General features: G+C 43.0%; 4 protein-coding genes and 1 long non-coding RNA gene across 6 annotated transcripts; 3 read left to right on the forward strand and 2 right to left on the reverse strand.

Moving 5' to 3' along the window:
• The first annotated feature begins 375 nt into the window (after nt 1-375).
• LOC115746565 lies at nt 376-1,646 on the forward strand. 2 transcript variants are annotated; one of them, XM_030682380.2, is made up of 5 exons: nt 376-738; nt 965-1,076; nt 1,163-1,244; nt 1,334-1,385; nt 1,511-1,646. In XM_030682380.2, exons 1-5 carry the CDS (start codon nt 382-384, stop codon nt 1,571-1,573), a joined length of 666 nt encoding a protein of 221 aa, XP_030538240.2. In that variant the 5' UTR covers nt 376-381; the 3' UTR covers nt 1,574-1,646. The 2 variants fall into 2 exon arrangements, with proteins under 2 accessions (XP_030538240.2, XP_048131727.1); XM_048275770.1 differs by lacking the exon at nt 1,511-1,646 and having other exon boundaries at nt 1,334-1,475.
• Nucleotides 515-1,433, reverse strand: LOC115746566. Its single transcript, XR_004016047.2, has 2 exons — nt 1,184-1,433; nt 515-1,109 (listed from the first exon to the last, which is right to left on the reverse strand). It is a non-coding gene; the product is annotated as an uncharacterized LOC115746566 (long non-coding RNA).
• A 3,600-nt stretch (nt 1,647-5,246) lies between the features above and the next one.
• On the reverse strand, nt 5,247-9,238 carry LOC115746562 (mitogen-activated protein kinase homolog MMK2-like). Its single transcript, XM_030682376.2, has 6 exons — nt 8,671-9,238; nt 7,585-7,714; nt 7,273-7,410; nt 6,356-6,688; nt 5,891-6,074; nt 5,247-5,780 (listed from the first exon to the last, which is right to left on the reverse strand). Exons 1-6 carry the CDS (start codon nt 8,844-8,846, stop codon nt 5,611-5,613), a joined length of 1,131 nt encoding a protein of 376 aa, XP_030538236.1. The 5' UTR covers nt 8,847-9,238; the 3' UTR covers nt 5,247-5,610.
• A 5,275-nt stretch (nt 9,239-14,513) lies between these two features.
• LOC115746559 (heat shock protein 83-like) lies at nt 14,514-17,724 on the forward strand. The gene is made up of 4 exons (XM_030682372.2): nt 14,514-14,741; nt 15,247-15,388; nt 15,612-15,892; nt 16,079-17,724. The coding sequence occupies exons 1-4, from the start codon at nt 14,604-14,606 to the stop codon at nt 17,630-17,632; spliced, it is 2,115 nt and encodes a 704-aa protein (XP_030538232.2). The 5' UTR covers nt 14,514-14,603; the 3' UTR covers nt 17,633-17,724.
• A 1,604-nt stretch (nt 17,725-19,328) lies between these two features.
• LOC115746564 (pentatricopeptide repeat-containing protein At2g13600-like) lies at nt 19,329-21,686 on the forward strand. Its single transcript, XM_048276640.1, has one exon. It carries the CDS (start codon nt 19,534-19,536, stop codon nt 21,634-21,636), a length of 2,103 nt encoding a protein of 700 aa, XP_048132597.1. The 5' UTR covers nt 19,329-19,533; the 3' UTR covers nt 21,637-21,686.
• Nucleotides 21,687-22,161: the final 475 nt, after the last annotated feature.

A 22,161-nucleotide genomic window follows, 5' to 3' on the forward strand; every position in this document is an offset into this window, starting at 1 on the left:
CTTTTTCTGGTTTAGTCTCTAGGAAAATTAATTGACAAGATCCGCACGCATTATATTAAGATGCAATCTGTGCAAGCGTAGACAAGAAGGCTGCTCTGTTTCAGTCATATTTCCATAGATCTCCTGGATGGCTGTAACCAACATCTACTTGTCAGTTCTGGCGTGGACTCAGGTCCTTCAATATTCAGATTCCTTGAGTTCATGCCAGGGAAGGAACAATGGACGCTTATGATCATGCATGTGGAAGTACAAAGCAAGACTTAGCTTTATTCTTTGCCCCATTCAGTCCCCCGTTCACTTCTCATATATTTCAAGTCATCCCTTTGCTTTTAATCTCCCTGGCCGAGCAAATCAATCGACCCGTCTTGTCCTAGAGGCAAAATGGCTCGTGCCATCACCTTCTCTCGTCTCCCCTCGTTGTCGTGTGGAGCATGCACAAACTCCACCATTGGCAACGGTGGCACTGCCCTCACGAGTTCAGTTTTTGAGCGATTCCGATTTGGTCAAAAGGAGATCAAGACACGAGGCATCCGAATTCATTATCATCGCAAGCTCACACTGGTGTTGACTTCGAGAAGTGACATTCACCCTACTCCGAGATCACACTCGCCGGGCGAGAGAGCAAAGCAGTTGTATGAATGCATCAACGAGAAGAACCTGAAGGCGCTAGATGAGGTCATCTCGAAAGATTGTTGCTTTGAGGACTTCTCCTTCCCCACACCATTCAATGGAAACAAGGTTTCTTGTGTACTAGCTAGTGGTAGGATCCGCTACACCACACTTGCTCCCTTTGGTCCCTCGATAAATCACAATCGTTGATTGCGGCTTCATCTCCATAAATCAATGAATTGTGATTTATTGAGAAACCGAAGGCAGTAAGTGCTGTGCGAAGTAGAGGATTCAAGTCTTGAATTGTAATTCTTGTTGCTTCTTTTTGTCATGGCCTAAGGCAAAGTTAACGCAGGAGGTCTTGCTCTTCTTTGCGCAACTTACTTCAAGCATGGGCAAGAATGTTAGATTCATCCTCAAAAATGTCAGTGAGGACGAGGAGACGGCGTGGGTGAATTGGCACCTAGGTACTCCTCCTGCTTCGGCTTCCCACTTTTTACCTGCACAATAATCAAACTTTGCCTAACTTCAAGGTCTTCGAATTATGCGGTAGAGTGGAAAGGAAATGAGATACCTTTCACCAGAGGCTGCAGCTTCTATGAATGCTCAAAAGATGGAGAGAGGCTGGTCATTAGGTGACAATTCTAACATCTTCAACATAATTTCTTGCATACATGCTATATGGAACGACGATAGTCATAGAATACAGAACTACTGCGTGCAGGAAAGCTCAAGTATTTGTCGAGCCGCCAATCAAACCAGGAGGCATAGTGCTGGTAATTTTACTGAAGCAAATTAAGAACCGAATTAATCTCAAGTCCGCAATATCTCTCCTCTATCCGACCATCTAACATCCACCTCCAATCATACTAAACTGTTTACTTTCTCATTTGGAGAACAGATTCTCTTGAAGACCATCACATCGTTGTTTGACGATTTTCCGACAGTGACTGAAAGTGCGTAAACATTCATTAAGCACCAAAAATTCTAAGTACATAAACGTATCATGGCAGATCACTCATGCAGCAAACATCTCATGCAGGGTTCCTAAAGAGTCCTAGTGCAATCGTGCAATGGACAAAGCGTATCTACAATATGTTTCTGGCACCATTTATAAGCACCATTCTAGCAAGCTACATAAACTCCTGGAAACTAATGGCCCGACTGCTCGGCTATGCCCTCGGCATGATTATCTTCATTCTTAAACTTTTCTTCGACTAACCAGATATTTTACCACATTGAAGACAGCCCGTCAGTCATCATTTCCACGGCGGCTATTCCACGTTTCAAACAGAGAGAGAAGAACCAGCGGTCCAATCACTGGCGGAAGCGGCGGTGGCCTGCTGAAGGCCACAATGGGTTCAGCCTTTTCGTGGGGATCCGGCATTCCCAAGTCGCTTTTCCCTTGCTTAAGTGGTGTCAAACTTCTCAAGATACCTGATTTATCGAATTGTAGTTACTGCCAAGAATGTAAAGTCATACTGAGGGGGAAAAAACAAGGAATCCATGTATTACCCCATGATCCTTTAATGCAGTTGATTTGCTTTAGTGTCCTCGCGGACAAAAGCAGAGCCGGTGCGCGCATGTACACTCGTTTGGTTATGAGAATTGGCGTCTCGAAGACGATCCTGCCATGTATACAGGAGAAAAATCGGAACACTCCATTGCCAATTGACAGAAGAATCGAAGCTAATGGAACGAGAATTAAGAAAGATAATGAGAATCCTTGCTCTGGTTTGGCCTCCAGTTAAGTGAGTTGTCGGCTCCGTTGCACAGTCTACAAACTTCCCGGCCATGCCTACAACTCTAAGTCTTCCTCAGAATTCACCGACAACAACAGCAAACAACAGGCTTTTGGCTTCACTTAGTTCACACGTGAGAGTAAAGACATGTTCGATCGACCGGCAACAAAAACAACCGTAAAACATAACCTTCGAATTCATTCGAGGGGAAATTCTCTCAATTTCATAAGCAAGAATGAAGCACAACGTGGCGCTTCCACCGCAGCAGAAACGAAGAACGACCGATCGGTAGGCGATCTCGAGCACACCGACGATCTTTGCGTACCTGATTCGGGTTGGCTTTGATTGACGACGACGGCGGAGCGACAGAGAGAACGACGGCGCGAGTTTTCGCTTTCCCGGTCAGTTACTACTTACGGGAGAGAAGGAAGGACGTAGAAGAAGGTTCGGGAGTTTTTCTATTCGATTCTCCGACACGTGGCACTGGGGAGACCCGGCCCGTTTGAGTGGGGATCTCCCGGGTTTTGTACTTGGGTAAAATCAAACGTAGCTAATGGGCCAATAATACTAAAGTAAAAATATAAGTTACTTCGCCTAGTGAAAATTTACCACTAGATTATAAGATTATAAATTAGAAATAGGGAAGCATTTTTCTTTTTCAATCGGAGAAGTTATTAATAGCGCTGAAATAAGCTACTTATATTGTTATCTCAACGTATTTGATAGGAGTGAGCATGGTCCAGATTGGTTCGATTCTTGGGCGGTCCAATAGAATCGTTAGAATGAAAATAAAAAGGAATCGTTTGGTATTCACATATCTACATATAATATTCTCGTGATTCATATGGGGGACATGTATATCACAGTGAATATCGAATATAATGTTCAATCTTGTATAGAGTTATGCGAGTCTCATTTCCACGGATAGTATTGTATTTATCGAGAAATATTTAAACGGAAATTTTTCTTTATGTACAAGTCCCTTTCTTTGGTTAGAATCTCATTTCTATGCTTATTAAACGTATTTAAAAGATAAAATTTAAAAATTTGTCTGTCCGGATGGGTGGTCCATCGGTCCGGTTCTCCCCTATAGAACCGAATCGGTAGAGCACCGATTCCACTTTGAGGAAGTAGGGATCGGATTAGTGACCTCCATAACAGGATCAAACACGTCGATCCAATCTGATCCGGGCGGTTCTCGATCCGATTGGTCCTCATCCCTAGTATTCGAGTCTTACATGGAAGTGCCTCTTCAAGAGGCTTTACATGTATATTTTTTCCCCAATTACATGCCTCTCTATATTTGTCAAGTAATGACACGAATGAACCTCCCAATCCAATCTGCTAGGCACGCGACCCAATGGTAAGGAAATGGAGGGTCATGACGTTAGTATCATAGGTGCGGGATTTGACTCTCGCTCTCTGTAAAGAGACGGAACAAAAACCCGAAAGATAAACGAGAATTAGAAATGGGACAGATAAAAAAAAAAAAAATCTCCGTCTCGATTAATCAAGAGTAACAATCAAAACCTGTCCTAACAAGCATTGACACAACTTAAGGTTTTTGGCCGCTTGTCGAACGAGTATTAACTATTTTGTTTTGATCAATTTAGGAGATTAGACTTAGAAAAACCTCTAATCAAGGTCTCGAGCTCGTAATGGAGGAAATTAAGGCGTCCATAATCTGGCATGGCTCCGACTTTAAATATTTTGGTTATTCGGCACGTATAAATTTCGATGCGTGAATTCCAATGACAATGAACTCAAGTCGTGGTACTTTTTTTTTTTAAATCTTTTCTTAATTGACCTAAAGAAAACTCTAATAACTCAATTTTCCTTCTTTTTTTTTATATCAAATTAACATTTTATTCACTTCCTCGATCTAAATACAAGAGAGAAATATCTCGATTAAAAGAGCATAACTTCAAACCCGGATAAATCTCAAATAGCTTCAAAACAAAGCAAGCTCCACATAATAAGAGAAATCATCAGAATAATGATATAGGTCATATACTCAGAGAACACACGCCCGTAACTTTTTCACACCAAAATCAGCGACCGATCACCAAATCCGTCTTCAATAAAGAGCACGCACCGAGAACTCCATTTCACGCTACGGCTTTGCCTTTAGTGCATGCCTATGTTTAGCGTCTCCAACACCATCACCGAGCAAAGTGAAAAAGTTGAACAAGCATAGATCCGACACCTATAAGAGCGAAAAGTCATCATGTTTCTATGCTCATCCCATTCCTTGTCCGGAGAAAAATGATACAAATGATCTCTAAGTTTTGGCCCAATTATAATGTGGGTTTTTAATTAATTTAATGCGGTTCCTAAACTTTAACCCAATATGCAATGTAACCCTTGAACTTTTAGTACATGTTCACTCTAGTCCCATAATTATATAAAAATATTCAATACTGTCTTTCCATTAATTCAAGTTTAGGGATAATATTGAGCATTTTGATATAGTTCAGAGACCAAATTGAACATGCACCAAAAGTTCGGGGACAAAATCGAACCAATTAAAAGTTCATGGACTATATTGCACATTAAGATAAAGTTGAGGGACCACATTGAACAAATTAAATTTTCAGGAACATCATTACGTATTGAGCCAAAGTTCAAAAACTATTTGTATAGTTATTCCCTCCATCTAGTGTCCATAAGACAAACCTAAATAGGCATTATATTGTGATTAGGGATGCCAAATGGTTCGTCCCAGGCACATGAGACGTGCTAGAGACTTACTGATTGCATGTACTAGTTATCTATCTTTTAACTTCTCACCAAACATTTTGTCCGACCATCTCAGGGGGCTTTTACCTTGTTCTTTTGGATTTACAGTATGTTCTTTGCAGTGTGTCAAGAGGGCAGCTGCATTACAAACCAGAACAAAATGCAACTGCAGATTCCCAGTAACCAGCAGAAATCCAAATCCATAACAAATGAGACGTACTCATTTTGCTTCAATTCCAAGTTAGTTTAGCTCACAAAAGGATTAAGGTAGCCTGCTCCAACATATCTCTTTTATATCTCCTTATTTCTAGAGAATTGGAATTTCCCTCTAGAATGAAAATTCACATCCAAGCCCCTTTATACAGGAGTTTGCTTCAATTCCCACAAATATAACAGACAACTCTTTAACACCTCTCCCGCTGTCTCTAGCAAACAGGTGACGTGCCAATTGGATCACGGGAGGACTCATTTCCACGACATTATCCTGAGAGTATGCGAAGCTGCGACCGATTGTTCCTGATCAGGCGGGGTCGGGATTGAACTTCATGGATTCTCTCCAGATGAGCTCTTTGATGTGCTCTTCAGTGCACGATGGATGCTCGAAATCAAAGTTGAAGGGCCTGGGGCAGACTGGCTCGTCGTTAATGTCGTGGAGAGATGATAGGTAAGGGTGACAAAGCGCCTCGTCAACTGCAAACAGACACACAAGTAAAGCATCACCCTTGTTTTTTGGTGAAGGATCTAGTCAAGGAGGGGACGGAAGAAAACATGGCATGCCAGAGAATAGGTGGCTCCTGTACCAGTTATGCGCTTGTTGGGATCAAACACAAGCATTTTCTCTAGCAAGTCGGTGGCCCCAGGAGACATGTTAGGGAATCTCATAGGGAACTGTTGTTTCCGGTACTGTGGAAGCTGCCTGACATATCTCCTGGCGTTGTCGCTTCGGAGAAAACCGAGGCTGGCGTCGTCAGGAGAGCCTATCAACTTCAGATGAGAAAAGGAGCAAATTCCACATTATCAAAATCGATATAATTGTATGACACAGCAAAAAGCTGATATACCAGATGCAGTTTGTACTGAAAGTGAGTCACTAATCAAACAATCACACATATTCTTTCATTGAGGCCTAATAGAATCAGTCACCAAATGGAGTACGAGAAATACAAGAGTAGGTGCATTGGAGGAAAAATTGGTGTAATACATTGCAAATTTGACAAAGAAGTGTTTCAAAGAAGTGCTGCGGTTGAATGTCCCAAAGTTCTTACCTCTGTGATTAGCCTCAGCTGATGAACATAGTCTTTACCCGGGAACAGTGGCTCTCTGGTTGCGATTTCTCCGAGTATGCAACCAACAGACCATATGTCGATCGCAGCAGTGTACTCCGAGCAATTCAGGAGCAACTCAGGTGCTCGGTACCATCGTGTGACAACATACTCAGTCATGAAATCTGTTTCAGATGTTGTCCTCGCTAGACCGAAATCTCCTATTTTCAGGTCGCAATTCCCATTTAGAAGCAAATTGCTAGGCTTGAGATCACGGTGCAACACATGGGCGGAGTGTACATACTTCAGTCCTCGCAACAACTGATACAGGAAGTACTGCATTGATTTTTCAAAGGTATTAGAACTACAACAATTTAGCCGGAGCAACTTGCCCAGGACAAAACAGGAGCTGCAAAATTGCAAGTATGAGGAATGCAATTGCATTTCCATCCTATCAGTTCAACATGAGTCGATTTTCTGTCAACACTCAAAATCCGTCATCCATTTCTTGCATAGCTTAATTAAAGTCGAAGTTGAGCCAATGATAAGTGCTAGTTTGTTCATTTAAGTTCTCATGATTTGTTGTCGACTGTTTGGGAGTAAATAGTGATTGTGAACTCTTTTAAGTGCAAAAAAAGCAGGACCAGTAGTTTCCCCACCCAAAATTTATTCTATATCCACATGTATGGAGCTAATGCAATAACTAGGTTTGTCGAGGAACATTTTCCTATTTATTACATATAATTCCATCAGTCCTCTACGTAGAAGTTTTTTCATGAATCCTATATGTGGATGATCCAGATAAAACTCAATTTGCCTCAGATGACTAAGGAAGAAGAATTACTTCATCAAATATGCACTTCGCACACTATTAAAAACAACTTATAATTAAGCAGCAATGGCTGCAACTATGTTCTAACCTGACAATGATCATCCGTTAATGGTTGGTCAGACCGAATTATCTGATGAAGATCAGTGTCCATCAATTCATAAACGATGTAGACGTCATTGAAGGTTTCTTTCCTGGGTGGCCGTATGATGTCCTTGATAGCTATAACCTGCATAAATACAGTAACAGAGCAAAATTGCAACTAGAACAGGGTGACAAATGCACGGGATTTATGCAATAGAACCACACAGTGCATAAGAAGGAAATAAGCACAAAAACAGAAGTTACACTCGATTAGTATGTGATACTATCCACCACATTGTGCAAGTGTATGCAAACTCACATTCTCATGATCCATGTGATGGAGAAGCATGATTTCTCTCAGCGTCCTTTTGGCATCTATCCTGTTATCAAATGCATTGCCAATCTTCTTGATGGCGACCTCCTCTCTGGTCTCCGAGTTCACAGCAGCACTGGAAGTTGTTAAACAGATAATGACTATATGCTCTTCAGTGAGAAAATGGAAAATCATCACTCCACTAAGTAAATAGATAACTGGCAGTGCTCATCTTTTTTCTAGAACCAGCAGAGCATCAAATGTTCCGCTAAGGTGGATTGTTTGTCCCTGTGAGCACAAACTGATTAAGAGCAACTACCAACTCCAAGAAAGGATTACACATTCAACTGAACAAAGGACAGACCATCTCATATGAACTAAAGTTCCTTTTTTTTTTTTTCCCTTTTTCACTGCAAATTATAAGCATGGAGCTGAATAGGATATTTATCCGGGTAACATGTGGACAGTTCTAACTCCCCATAAAGCAACTAAAAGGTCATTGCTTTGAATTGGGGAAAGAGATAATAATCTGCCGCGGACAAGGCGTTGATCTGACAAACTTATTCTGGTTACATTTGGGACGTGTTCTATGCTTCTCCACCACATAATTTTGAATCAGACAAAGTATTGGAGTAAAGAAGAAAGCTAATCCGAAGATGTTTTGTCCTCATAGCGAGTGATCACCTCACCATTTGAGTAGCTTGTATTCTCCATGAAATTATGTTTCCTTTTGAAGATAGTGATACCCCTTAAAATCCACAGAAGCACCCACAAACACAGAGTTGCTGCTAACGTTATTGTTCAAGTTAGCGCCTCTCACCTCCATCCGTTTCCGCTCTTATAGTGACCGACTGCATCACTTTCGCATGTTAAAGATAGTTTATACAAGCGAACTCCATCTGTGTTACAACCTCTGCACCAAGAACACACCTTTCGCATTCCATTCGCTATCTCACCCACAAAACATTTAAAAGAAAAAAAAAAAAAACCAACTTTGCACGGCAATGTTTTTCTCGACTTCTTATCGAAACAACCGAGAAAGCCAAAACCGACCGAGAGATTCAATGTGAGGACCGCGCATCAAACACTTACCAGACAAGACCGTATGCGCCTCGACCGATGGGGCGGATTGGGGGGACATACTTGGCCGAGACCTCGAACAAGTTCCCATACACATTGTACTGCACGTAGCGACCTCCATGCGTGTGGACTCCTTTGATCTTCGCGCCCTCCGCCGAGGCAGAGCGCGACTCCTTCGTGCAAGCCATTCTCCGCCGCCCTCAAGAGCTCCCCTCCTCAAAATCCGAGCTCTATTTGAACACCGAGCAAACGAGCACAGCGTAGCAGGTTGATGGGTCTCTCTCTTCTCTCTCTCTCTCCCTCTCTCTCTCTGTTAATCGAACCTTATCGGGCTTTCTCGAAACCAGCCGTGATTCAAGTGCGGGGAGAAACGGGGGCAAAAAGGCGGAGAGACCTTTAGGTGGGGAGACACGGAGGTTCCTTGATGTCTGAGAAACTGGTACGAGAGTCCGTGAAGCGAAGACGACTTTCTTATCATGTTCAAACGAGAAGTTAAAAATTTTTGATAAAAAGAGCTTAAAGAGAAGGAAGGGAGACCCGTTCGAGGGCAGACGTCTTTACGGGCAATCGCAGTGGCGCGGGTTGAACGAGGACCAACGGAACCTCGCACTTAGGAAAGATCCTCCATGGAAAACATTTGACCTTTCTCGCATTCTTTCCCCACACGCTAAACCAGCCAGGTTATGGCAGCTTTGGCAATAGAATGGCCATAGCGGTCTCCATGATCCCTTTATTCTAAATTAATTCTCGGACCACAAATAATCTCAAATTGAAATGCCCACGTAATACATTTACTCTAAAACTGATTTCTGTATTGCCAACAATCCCGAACCGGTACATTTGTAACACATTTACCCTTGCTCGGTTTTCTAGGGCTAAGAACCCTTGAGCGATACTCATACTATTTATGTTGAGTTTCCAAGTTGAGTTCACCTCAAATGAGTGAGCTCGACCCATTTGTTTTCACGTTAGCAATTTTATAGGGATATAAGTTAAATTTTAGGGGGAGGGGGGGTAGATCTGTTATAAGTACGCTATTTTAGTGGTTTAGGTGATATGAAAATGATTTAGGATAAATACATGTACCCGTTTGAAATTTTTGACGGTATTATCTCCTTAATTAATGGGCACAGTCTTGCCTTCCTTAAAGAAAAGAAAATGCATTTAAGCTTTCATACCACGAGATTTGAATTTGTAACTTGTGTGTATTGAATGTGAACTAACTGTTGTGACCGATATGTACTGCTTGTATATAGTACTTTGCACGTAAAACTGGTCTGTCTAATCATGCTCAACCGATTGAACCGATTGAGTCGTGCATCTCCATCAACCGGTTTGTATTGGAATTCTTTGCGGGCGAAAGTTTTTCTATCGCCACAAGTTGGTGTCAGATTAAGAAATCGATTGCATGTTCTAATTAAACAACCACTAAGAACTTGTCATGTAAACATTCTCTTCCTGCAAACACTAAAGACGATTTGAATTTTTCAAACGAGTTGACTTTTTCTTAAGGTGTAATTTGTTGTGATCGTCCAAATTTTTGCCAGTTTGTGTAATGTAAGAAATGGATCATGTAATGGAGTTTATGTGGTGCATTGAGATTTAGCTTGTTGACTTTGGATGAAGGGCCTGTTTGATTATATAATCATGATTTTGAATTAACATCGACCAAAAAAGAGAGATTAGTGTGAATCATAAGTAATCGATCTTTGATGTTAATGGCCGCTAGTGGTTTTAGATCTGATTTCAGTGACGATCAATGGATGATACGGGAGGTGTAGTTGAGGTTGTTCGTGTATTGCACGGATTTGGTGCATTAAAACGAAATTTTGAGAAACGTGTATGCATCATATATCATTTATTTAGTCGGGCTTGATAAATTGTCGGTTTGGTACGAAACAAGCTGCGTGGAATGCCTATAAATCGTAGTAAGACATGAGATGGGACATCTATATTCGTTACACTTGTACTTGAAGCAAATTACCTGCAGCATTTCTTGATATAACCCTTGTGATATTTTGAAATTTTAATTCATTCTCTTCTGGACGATTTGTTTTTTTCTTTTTTGGCGGACCGGACGTTTGTTCAATGATGCCACTATTGAAACAATAATTGGGGATTTAGCTGTGGGATTCGTTGACAATTGACGAGTCGACTAAATGTGAAATATGGAAGTTCATTGGCATAAAATTAGGTGGAGGCTGACCTTGTTGAATCCCCTATAGTTAAGATGTCACGTTCTCTTTGAACGGTTCAATTCAAATTTCAATTCTGACCAGTTTTGACCATCTTCCCCTTCTGAAAAATTGAGAAGGGGCGGATATCGCCATTGTCCATTATGCCCTCGTCCTCCTCCACGACAATCTACGGTCCTGTCCTATGCTAAGGTCCGAAAGTTTATCAATTCGTGCAACGACTCCAATTGAATGACGATGTTGCGCAATCCGATCGCATTTATTTGGTTAATTATGAGATGGTCCAACTGCGGTTTTTGGTTTTTTCTAAGAGGGGTCACGATCGTCGCTTTTTGGCTCGTAAGTTTTGTAGGACATATGTTTCAACGGTTGAGATTTAAGGAGTAACATGCATGAGTGCACATGATTTTTTTTCTCCACTTTTTCTCGCTTAATTTTTTTTTTTTATGATTTTTTGGTGACTTGTTTTTTGGGTCCAATTAAGCATGGGGAGAGATCTCTCTAGAGAGGAAACACGCATGGCCACCATTTATTGAGTTGATGATAGGATTTGGTGGGTGGGTTTGGTCACGAGATGCCTGCCTCAATTCATTTAGCCCCCTTTTGCCTCACTTTGGTGATAAGCCCGTCTACATTGCGTGCATCGATTCGCATTAGGAGGGATAGATCACGAGGGGGGGCTATTCCTATTTGTCATATCGTGTCGAAATGACGCGAGTTGGAATCAATATGTCGAGTTAAACCAGAGGCACACGGATGAGTCGTGGACGACTATCACCCTCTATTTGAGTTAGATTTTGAGCAGTTTAGAACATAAAGATTTCGACTTTCCTTGAAATCAGAAATGATGGATGTGGACAGTTCGAGAGCCTAGTTTATGAAGGGGAATTCTTTGTCTCATGGTGATATCTCTTGTATATATTAGGAGTGAGTATAATTCCACGATAGAATGGGGAATTGAAAAACCGATGAGAACCGGTCCGGTTCCATTTTCTAAAAAATGGGAAATCGATTCCGACAGATAGATTTCAGATTCCAAAAGTTGGAGAATCGGTAATGACAGGTAGGTTCTAAGTTATAGATGAAATTTGAATCGACCCCGAAACCGCTCTTCCCTGATATGAATATGAAGGTCGAGTTTTATCCTTTCGTTATGTTTGGAGAACTCCAATTCGCCCCCCAATGCCAAATGAGGTTGGGCCCAACACCTAAACGGGTTCTTCTGCTAGCGTTATTGCCCCAAGCGCATGATTGGGCTCTGTCAGCTTGGAAAAGAACTATCGTGTAAACACCAGATCATGGGCTGTCGCCCAGTTGGGCCAGCCATAGCCCACCAGATCCGGCAAGGCTCGAAACAAAAATGGGCTGGGCTAAGAATGCAATTTTATTATTGGGCCTGAGCCAGCGAAGAAGGCTTGCTTGGGCCCGGTCATGTTGCAATTAAAGTTTTGATATTTTAAAAGTCATGAGCTGGCCCATGTAGGACATTTTTAGCCCAATACAAACCCAACTTAAATGAAATTTCTTTTGTTGTTTTAAATCGGGCGTACACCAAATGCTAATTGAAAACATCCAATTCTTTTCTAATCCGAGTCTTCCCACTTATAGTCATGTCTAATCAAGTCCCTTGGACACAAAATCATCCCGAGTCCGGCCAACATGGCATTTCCAAAAGACTTCGTAATGTGACGTGAATTATATTTTACCTTTATAGATACCCGTCGTGGCGTGTGAACAATGGATAGATTAATTATTCGTTTTTATATCGTCCCCTTCTTCGGTATTCACGGTGGTTGTCCACGTAAGCAATGTTTAATCTATGTGACGAGCATTCTCCAACCGCCGCATTGACTAGATTTGGCCAGGTATTGTGACTCAAATTAGTGTTCCAATGTGGTTGATAATATTCATCGATCATTATCAAAAGTAAGCAAGTAATTTCACCTCGATTAGCAGTAAGAGCATAGGAAGAACATATCTATTACTCACTTGTAATTTGACTTGTCGCCTTGCATTGACAGGGTAATTCTCCATCCATCTGAAGTCAACAATTTCACATAGTCGGTCGTAAGAATTTTCACATGATTTGCAATTCATTCGTGCGATAACCTTTCGTTTTCAAAAGTAGTCTTTTAATATACATAGCACTCCTAGGTGATTAGTATTATGTCAATAACGTGAAGCGACTTTAGATAACATCAATAACCAATACCCTTTAGGCATTTTGCAATAACTTCGCGAGCAATCTAGTGAATACTAGCCTTAAAATCGAGTTTAAACTCAAAGTCAACGAACGACTGCTTTGCTCGCCTTCTCTTTCTCTTACTAGCGTCAGAATACGTTCTACAAATTTCCCGAGGGTTAGAAAGAATTATCGAGAAACGATTGAGATTTGGTTTATAAGATAACAAAATTCCGATCCAACGTTGGAAGTGTTTGTTCGAGACAAATTTTAGGTAGGAGGTACGAGAAAATGCTCGTGAATCGGAGAGGGCAAAATGCTCTTGAGTCGGAGAGGGTAATTTTGGAAAAAGAAAAATACACAAGCCTATCGAAAGTCCTAAAACTAATTATCAATGTACAATTGTGTCCTAAAACTTTTAAAAAGTACAATTAATTCTTAACACTTGTCGGATTGGTCAGGTCAAGTTAAACTTGTCAATCGAGTCCTCACTGCGGCCCCGCCATCACCGGGAAGGGTCGACGATGATGGGGCAATGGTCGTTAGGCGTCGGTTGGGGGCTAATCGCGGGCGAGGGTAGCCGACCCTCAGCCGGACCGGTGGCTTGCGATGGTGGGGTGGTGGTGAGTATGGGTGTCGAAAAAGTCGGAGATGGCCCGACCCGGCCCAGCCCGAAAATTTACCAAATTTTCGAGCCTTTTCGGGCCGGGCTTCAATACTATCAGTGTAAGGCTCGGGTTGGCTCTGGTTTTTTTGACACCCATGTTTTCTTTTTAATTTATTTTCTTTGTGTGTGTGTGTGTTTTTTTTTTATATTTTTTCATTCGACGGGCTTGTCAAATGCTTTCGATTCTAAAAGAGAGAAAAAAAAGAAATCTGATTTGACCTGAAAAGTTGGAGCATATGTAATTTGGGCTCGAGCTGGCTCGGGGCGGGCCGAGACTCGGCCCGTTGACACCCCTAGCAGTGAGGGCTGGGAAACCTTGCCCTGCTTTTTCCCTTTTTCTACATTTTAAAATTTGGACGTTTTTTACATAATTTAAATAACGGTGCATTAAAAAAAAATTTACCACTCTCTCTTACGGGCGATTGGAGAGAAAAAATTACAAAAAAAAATTGAATGATTAATCGTATTAATTTAATAAGATTTATGATTTAAAATTTTTAAGACTTAATTGCATAGATTTTTACCATTCTCTCCTACGTGGTGGTCCACCTTTAGGACTTAGCTCACAAAAAGAGACATAAATTCAAGAATGAGCGAGAGAAGTCCAGAACCGCCAAAACCATCGTCACCTCTTCTCAAACCTTCTCTCTCTCTCTCTCTTCTCCGAAGCTACCATGCTGCCACCTTGTCAACAATAGAGCAGAAGCCACCAGATGCCTATTTTCTCTCTCTAGAATCTCTCACTCTCTCTCACGGTAATGGTATAAATACTGTGTTTCTCTTCACCTGCTTCCTCAGATAGACACTCTGCACAGAGTTTCGCTGCCTTTAGTAGCTTCTTCGTCTTCTTCTTCTTGATCGGGTACTGCGTGGGATTTGAGCCCGAGCTTCGTCGACACCGATGGCGGACGTTCCCATGGGGGAGGTCGAGACCTTCGCCTTCCAGGCCGAGATCAACCAGCTCCTCAGCCTCATCATCAACACCTTCTACAGCAATAAGGAGATCTTCCTCCGCGAGCTCATCAGCAACGCCTCCGACGTAAGTCTTCCCCTCCCCTACCTCCTCAATCTCTCTCTTCGTCTCTTCTCGTTGTCCGCTGGGATTGTCCGTGCTGGTTTTGGTGGGGTCGCGCTCGAATCAGCGACATCCCTGGATGGGACAGTGTTTAAGGTGACGAGGTCGCGTTGGCGTGATGTTGCTTGATCGATGAAATGTTTATGCTTCATCACGTTTGCTTTGGCACCGCGACACCTGACTCTGTCCCGGGTTTTAGGTTTTGTAGGTTCTGCGATTCTGTAAGTTTGCATAATTCGCGAGGAAGTTAAGTCTAATCTTAGTCGTATCCAAAGCATTTGGTGATTGCAATGGATCTTCCAATTGGATCAATCACGCAAGTTTTTTTTTTTTTTTTTTCTAGTCATTCTTCTCTGAGATGCCGGCGGTTCGAGTTTAGTAGCTTTTCTCCTTTTTTTTTTTTTTTTTTTTTGCTTCTCTAATGGATGGTTATGGAGGCTAACGCTTTTCGATTGATTTCTACGTGAAGGCATTGGACAAAATTCGTTTCGAGAGCTTGACCGACAAAAGCAAGCTTGATTCTCAGCCCGAGCTCTTCATCAGAATCGTCCCTGACAAGGCCAACAAGACTCTCTCCGTCATTGACAGCGGCTGCGGCATGACCAAAGCAGGTATTCCAGCTTTCTAATTGCGCCCGTTGCAATAAATTTGCGTGGTTCCAGCGTAAACAATCTTGTTTGGTACACTGCGTGCCCCGATCACCATTGGAACTGTCCCGAGATGTCAGCAAATAACGAATGACCAAACGAGATCATTTTATGGCTAAACTAGAGCTTTCCCACTAGTGGGATTTTGAGCTCTGATGAGATTGAACTGAGTTTCGGTATGCTGCAGAGCTGGTGAACAACTTGGGCACCATCGCGAGATCCGGAACTAAGGAGTTAATGGAGGCACTGCAAGCTGGAGCTGATGTGAGCATGATCGGGCAATTCGGGGTCGGTTTTTACTCGGCTTACTTGGTTGCTGAGAAAGTTGTGGTGACCACCAAGCACAATGACGATGAGCAATACATATGGGAGTCTCAGGCTGGCGGGTCCTTCACTGTTACTAAGGACGTCTATGGGGAGCCTCTAGGCAGAGGTACCGAGGTTACCCTCTTCCTTAAGGAAGATCAGGTGAGTTTGTCGAGTCCGAGTCTCCAAGTCTCTCTTACAAGTGAAAATCCCTGAGCTTGTCTATCCGAAGATGTTAGTTTCTGTTCAGACATGGGCTAATATACGAGGAAGGTTTTTAGACAAGTTCCTCGTAGATATGAGCTAATGTTTATGGCGCAACTGATAGAGAACTCCCTACTACTGCAGTTGGAATACTTGGAGGAAAGGAGATTGAAAGACCTTGTGAAAAAGCACTCTGAATTCATTAGCTATCCAATCTATCTCTGGGTAGAGAAGACTGTCGAGAAAGAAGTCAGCGACGAGGAGGATGAGGAGACCAAGAAGGAAGAGAAAGGGGATGTGGAGGAGGTAGACGAAGAGAAAGAGAAGAAGCCTAAAAAGAAGAAAGTGAAGGAGGTGATCCATGAATGGCAGCAGATCAACAAGCAGAAGCCCATCTGGATGCGGAAACCAGAGGAGGTGACCAAGGAGGAGTATGCCGCCTTCTACAAGAGCTTGACCAATGATTGGGAGGATCACCTGGCCGTCAAGCACTTCTCGGTCGAAGGGCAGCTCGAGTTCAAGGCTATCCTGTTCGTTCCGCGGCGAGCCCCGTTCGATATCTTCGACACGAGGAAGAAGATGAACAACATCAAGCTTTATGTGAGGAGGGTCTTCATCATGGACAATTGTGAGGAGCTGATTCCCGAGTATCTCGGATTTATCAAGGGAGTCGTGGACTCTGACGATCTTCCTCTCAACATCTCGCGCGAGATGCTGCAGCAGAACAAGATCCTCAAGGTTATCCGGAAGAATCTTGTCAAGAAGTGCATCGAGATGTTCTTCGAGATTTCCGAGAACAAGGAGGATTACGCCAAGTTCTACGATGCCTTCTCCAAGAACGTCAAACTGGGCATCCATGAGGACAGCCAGAACAGAGCTAAACTCGCGGACCTGTTGAGGTATTACTCGACCAAGAGCGGTGATGAGATGACGAGCTTGAAGGACTACGTGACTAGAATGAAGGAGGGACAGAAGGACATTTACTACATCACCGGCGAAAGCAAGAAGGCGGTGGAGAACTCTCCGTTCCTCGAGCAGCTGAAGAAGAAGGGCTATGAAGTCCTTTTCATGGTGGACGCCATAGACGAGTACGTCGTCACGCAGCTGAAGGAGTACGACGGCAAGAAAATGGTTTCCGCAACCAAGGAGGGGCTGAAGTTGGAGGACGAGTCGGAGGAAGAGAAGAGGAGGAGGGAGGAGAAGAAGAAGTCGTTCGAGAACTTGTGCAAGACGATCAAGGAGATACTGGGAGATCGGGTGGAGAAAGTGGTGGTGTCGGACCGAATCGTGGACTCGCCCTGTTGCTTGGTGACCGGGGAATATGGATGGACGGCGAACATGGAGAGGATCATGAAGGCTCAGGCGCTGAGGGACAGCAGCATGGCGGCTTACATGTCCAGCAAGAAGACCATGGAGATCAATCCCGACAACGGCATCATGGAGGAGCTGAGGAAGAGGGCCGAGGCCGACAAGAACGACAAGTCGGTGAAGGATATAGTGCTGCTGCTGTACGAGACCGCGCTCTTGACCTCCGGGTTCAGCCTCGACGACCCGAACACCTTCGCGTCGAGGATCCACAGGATGCTGAAGCTCGGCCTGAGCATTGAGGAGGGTGACGAGAACGCTGGCGAGGACGCGGAGATGCCTCCACTGGAGGAGGGAGGGAATGAGGAGAGCAAGATGGAGGAAGTCGATTAAACAAGGAAACAACTTGAACAAAATCGACAGTAACAAAAAGCATGCAGGACGGGGTCATGCTTCTCGGTCGTATATATCAGTGTCTGGGGTTGTATTAGCACTTTGGCTTGGTGGGTTTGTTCACATGTTGACTCCGTAGTACATCATATGTGTGTCTAGTAGTGTGTTTGTAATAGCAGAGTAGTTTCATGATCAAATTCTATCTGGTTTATGCACTTTGTGGGAAGAAAGTCGCACCGTGTTCAGATTTACCAACTGTTCTAGGAATCTTACTCTCGAGTAAGACCGGTGGAAATGTTATTTTATAAGTAGGAATTGTAGTAGATTCTTCGTTAGTAAGAAATAACAATAAAGGACGAAAAAAAGAAGAAAATTCTAAAATAATGTGATGGAATATTTAATTTTTTTATACTTTAAGATTTTATTTCTTTTTCTCATACTTGTTTCTTTTTTGAAAATTTTATGAAATCATTAAAAAAAAGTATTTAATTCATTCTTTTAAATAAGAATCTGAAAAAAAAATTTAAATTTAAAATTATCTTCGGATGAGACCATGATTGATTGATGGGTATCAAACCCATCTTAGGTATCGATATGATAGGCACGTCCTTTCATTTGAAATTTTTTCAGATTTTTTTATGGTGGGTGCGTGTGTTTGAAGCGAATAATAAGAATGCACAAGTTTGAAGCAAATAATAATGACGTGCATGGTAACATTTTTAGAAATAAATTTTTATTTCAAGAGTAGAAATTCGTTTGTTAATGTAACTTATGATGTAAAAATTAGTTTGGTAAAATATTTTACTTTTGAAATAAATTTTTATTTTTAAAGTGAATTTTCATTTTTGAAGTTTTTATTTTATTTTATTTGAGAAGTTAAAAAAAATACTTTGGACAAAAAAAAATTAAGAAGTACTTCTCACCTTACCTTTTTTTTTATTATGCCCTCACTCTTTTTTCAACCACTCCCACCTCCTCCAACTTCCGTTGCCGCTCACCATTGACCACCACCTCCCGTCGCCAATCATTGACCACTGCCGCTACTCACCATTGACCATCGCCTCCCACCACCAACCATCGCCGCCAATGCCGCCCACCGCAGACCTCCGTTGGCCATTGCCCATCGCCGCTTGCGATCATTGCCACCCGCCGCCGCCGACCATCGCCCACCGCTCGTAGCAACCGCCACCCCTCGCCATCAATTGCCAACCAACGCCACCAATCGTCGACCACCGCGCGCTCGCCGCTGCTGGTCTACCGCGGATCTCTGTCACCAAGTCGCCGTTTCCGGTCTCCGGAGTAAAAGGTAAGTAATAATTATTTATTTTTAAAAAGTAAATGATATAATAAATTTTTTTAAAGAAATTTAAAAATGAAATAGAAATTTTTCGACAACCGACAATACTTTTTCATAAAAAAATTTTGTCCTAATAATATTTTAGAATTATAAATTTTCAATTGTTATTAAGTGAATTTTTTTTATTATAAATTTAAAATAGTGGAAGAAAAATTAATTTTTATTTCTGAATAAAAATAAAAAAAAATTAATTTCTAACCAAAAGTTGATTTACGAAGTATGAGTGTCACCATGCGCCTTAAGATCGCACTTCTGCAAGCTGAGTCCCCAAAGTCCGAACGACACGATCCTATGCGAGCATCTCATTCAATTAACAACGGAGAAGTACGAACAAGAAAAGTTGACAACAAAGATCGTCGAGCGGGAAAAGGGAGCATATTACCCTCATGTATCGATCCTGCTTATAACTTGTAAGTAAAGATGGGTATATTCTCCCGAAGATGCATGTTCCTCGTACCATGGAACTCACATCTTTGAGAGGAGGGAGAGAATTTTAGCTGGTGAATTCGGAGGTGCTCCTTCCTCTTCGCTCGTGTCGCCGCCCATGGATCCCTCAATCTCGCTGTGCCTAAACGAGTCTTTCCCAATCGCGCTACATACCAAATCAGTGGACCTGAGGGGAAGCTCGCGGCCCTCGCACTCTTCATCGTGTGAACAAGGTGGACCCTTCAGTTTCAATCACGCTCTGGACAGTTTGAGCTCTTGCGCTGCGTTAAGGGACTTAAAGTCCGGTTCTTGCGTTCACGCGGCTACTATAAAACGTGGGTTCGACGCCGATGTCATTGTTGGCAATACACTGCTGAATTTCTACTCGAAATGCGGGTGTGTGGTCGATGCTACTAAGGTGTTCGAGTATATGCCTGAAAGAACGGTGGTATCATGGACGTCGATGATGTCTGCCTTCTGCGAGCTCGGAGAAAGTGACAAGGTGATGTCTATGTATCAGCAGATGCTGCAAGAAGTGGACCCTAATGAGTTCTCGTTGTCCGTGCTTCTTAAGGCTTGTGCGCAGAAAGCTGATCCCAGATTGGTTGAATCAGTCCATTGCTGGGTAGTTAAGGAAGGATGCGTCGCAGAAGGTTTTTTGAGTAATGCCTTGGTGGGTGCTTACGCGAAATCTGGATATAGGTCTGTTGCTGAGAAACTGATTGGAGAGAGCGAGGGCACGGATGTGGTCTCTTGGACTTCCCTTATCTCTAGGGCAGTGGAAGAGGGAGAAGTGGAGATGGCCATGAGGTATTTCTTGAGGATGCAAGAAGATGGGATCGCTCCGAACGAAGTAACGATTCTGAGCGTCTTGAGGGCATGTTCCTTGATCAACGAACTTCTGGTCTTCAAATGGGTACATGGCTTGATTATGAAAGTGGGTTGGTGCTTGGATGATTTTGTATTGAATTCTCTGTTGGAAATGTACTTGGTTAACGGGTATTTCTTCGAAGGAATGCAGATTTTCTGCACGTATATGTTCGTAGGCGAGGACCGGTATCTTCAACCAGAAACATTGGCTGTCATCCTTCAGGGATGCTGCCGTGTGGGCTTTCTTGAGCTGGGGAAACAGATACACTGTTTTCTGATAAAGAAGAGAGCCTTTCCAAGCTTAGTGGTGGAGAACTCACTCATCAATTTATATGCAGAAAATGGACGTGCACATTCTGCATTTGAACACTTCAAAAGGATGTCTGCCAAAGACATTGTTTCTTGGAATTCCATCATCTCTTGTCTTGCAAGAGATGGGAACTCCAGCGAGGCCATAAGGCAATTCAAAAAAATCCACTACAATGGAGGCGACGAACCGAGCCGTCCTGATTTTGTCACGTTGTTGGCGATACTTCATGCCTGCTCGGAAATGTCATCAGCTCAGCTAGGTCAAATGTTCCATGGATACATAACCAAAACAGGATTGGTTCGTGATATTTTCATGCAGAACTCTCTAATTGACATGTATGGAAGGACAGGTAGATTAGATTTAGCAAAGAGTGTCTTCCAGGACATGCAAATTAAGGATCTACCTTCCTATAATTCTCTGATCATGGCGCTGGGAATCAATGGAGATGGTCTATCTGCTGTTAGGGCATTCGACAAGTTGAAGGAACTGCAAACAATCCAACCAAATGGAGTTACATTCATCAACGTTCTTTCAGCATGCGCCCATGCAGGAATGGTTGAAGAAGGGCTCGGAATTTTCTACTCCATGAAAAGAGAATATGGTGTCGAGCCAAGCATAGAACACTTTGCCTGTGTGGTTGACCTGTTGGCAAGATCAGGCAAACTCGAAGAAGCTCTAGCCTTCGTCAAGGCCATGCCCACAGTGCCTGGACCTGCAGTCTGGGGGGCTCTTTTGGGTGCTTGTGCAATTCATAGCCGCATTGACGTGGCTGAAGAATCAGCGAAATGGCTCTCGCTTTTGGACCCACAGGGAAAAGCCTGGAGGGTTGGCATGTCGAATGTCTATGCGAGCGTAGGTCAATGGGAGGACTCGTGGAAGGTGAGAGCTGAGCTGGAGCAATTAGATGGGAAGGAGGAGGCATGGAGCAGTGTGGCTGTCCGAGGGGATGATGTGAAGTTCATGGTTAATGACACGAAGCATCCGCAGAGTAGGAGTATATATGAAGTGTTAGCAACGCTCACAAACCACATCAAATTGTAGGAATGTTGTCTGATCACTGAGATGGCGCAGCTCCTGATCGTGGTTGACCATGTACACTGTATAGATCCATAGGCCGCTACCAGTGTCTTCGAAAAGAACTCATGTTTTGTTCTTTTTGCAGTGAAGAAGATGATGGAATTAATCAATCAATCAGAGAGCAACCGTTACTGCTGTTCAACCGCCTAGGGAGGCTGACGCCCTTCAATTCCCTAGTAATTCACCATCTCAATCCCCCTTCCGGCACGACCTGCTTCTCGGTGGAGCATCGACCGGTTCAACTGCACGATGCTACCCCCGCTCTTCAGGTGGGCTCATTGCAATTCTGGAGCTTGATGGTTTAACTAAACGCAGGGGGCCTCTTAACATTGTATATTGGAATTTCATGGGTCGGTGCCAGCAACAATCTGCGCACTATTTTCGCCCTCGATGTAATTGGTGGTAATGTTCCCTGCGATGCTACTAGGTAACGGTTCGTTCGTTCAATTGACGCTATGTGCTGATTTTGTGTCGACCGTGGACGTTTTT

This window comes from Rhodamnia argentea, chromosome 3 (assembly GCF_020921035.1).
Source record: "Rhodamnia argentea isolate NSW1041297 chromosome 3, ASM2092103v1, whole genome shotgun sequence".
Classification (NCBI taxonomy): Eukaryota; Viridiplantae; Streptophyta; class Magnoliopsida; order Myrtales; family Myrtaceae; genus Rhodamnia; species Rhodamnia argentea.

Coding starts and splice junctions, on each gene's coding strand:
- LOC115746564 (XM_048276640.1), top strand. CDS start 19,534: ATGGATCCCTCAATCTCGCTGTGCCTAAACGAGTCTTTCCCAATCGCG.
- LOC115746562 (XM_030682376.2), bottom strand. CDS start 8,846: ATGGCTTGCACGAAGGAGTCGCGCTCTGCCTCGGCGGAGGGCGCGAAG. Junction 6,689..7,272: donor TAACGGATGATCATTGTCAG/GTTAGAACATAG, acceptor AAATCAATGCAG/TACTTCCTGTATCAGTTGTT. Junction 6,075..6,355: donor AGCTGAGGCTAATCACAGAG/GTAAGAACTTTG, acceptor TCTCATCTGAAG/TTGATAGGCTCTCCTGACGA.
- LOC115746559 (XM_030682372.2), top strand. CDS start 14,604: ATGGCGGACGTTCCCATGGGGGAGGTCGAGACCTTCGCCTTCCAGGCC. Junction 14,742..15,246: donor TCATCAGCAACGCCTCCGAC/GTAAGTCTTCCC, acceptor TTCTACGTGAAG/GCATTGGACAAAATTCGTTT. Junction 15,389..15,611: donor CTGCGGCATGACCAAAGCAG/GTATTCCAGCTT, acceptor GGTATGCTGCAG/AGCTGGTGAACAACTTGGGC.
- LOC115746565 (XM_048275770.1), top strand. CDS start 382: ATGGCTCGTGCCATCACCTTCTCTCGTCTCCCCTCGTTGTCGTGTGGA. Junction 739..964: donor CACCATTCAATGGAAACAAG/GTTTCTTGTGTA, acceptor AAGTTAACGCAG/GAGGTCTTGCTCTTCTTTGC. Junction 1,077..1,162: donor GTGGGTGAATTGGCACCTAG/GTACTCCTCCTG, acceptor ATTATGCGGTAG/AGTGGAAAGGAAATGAGATA.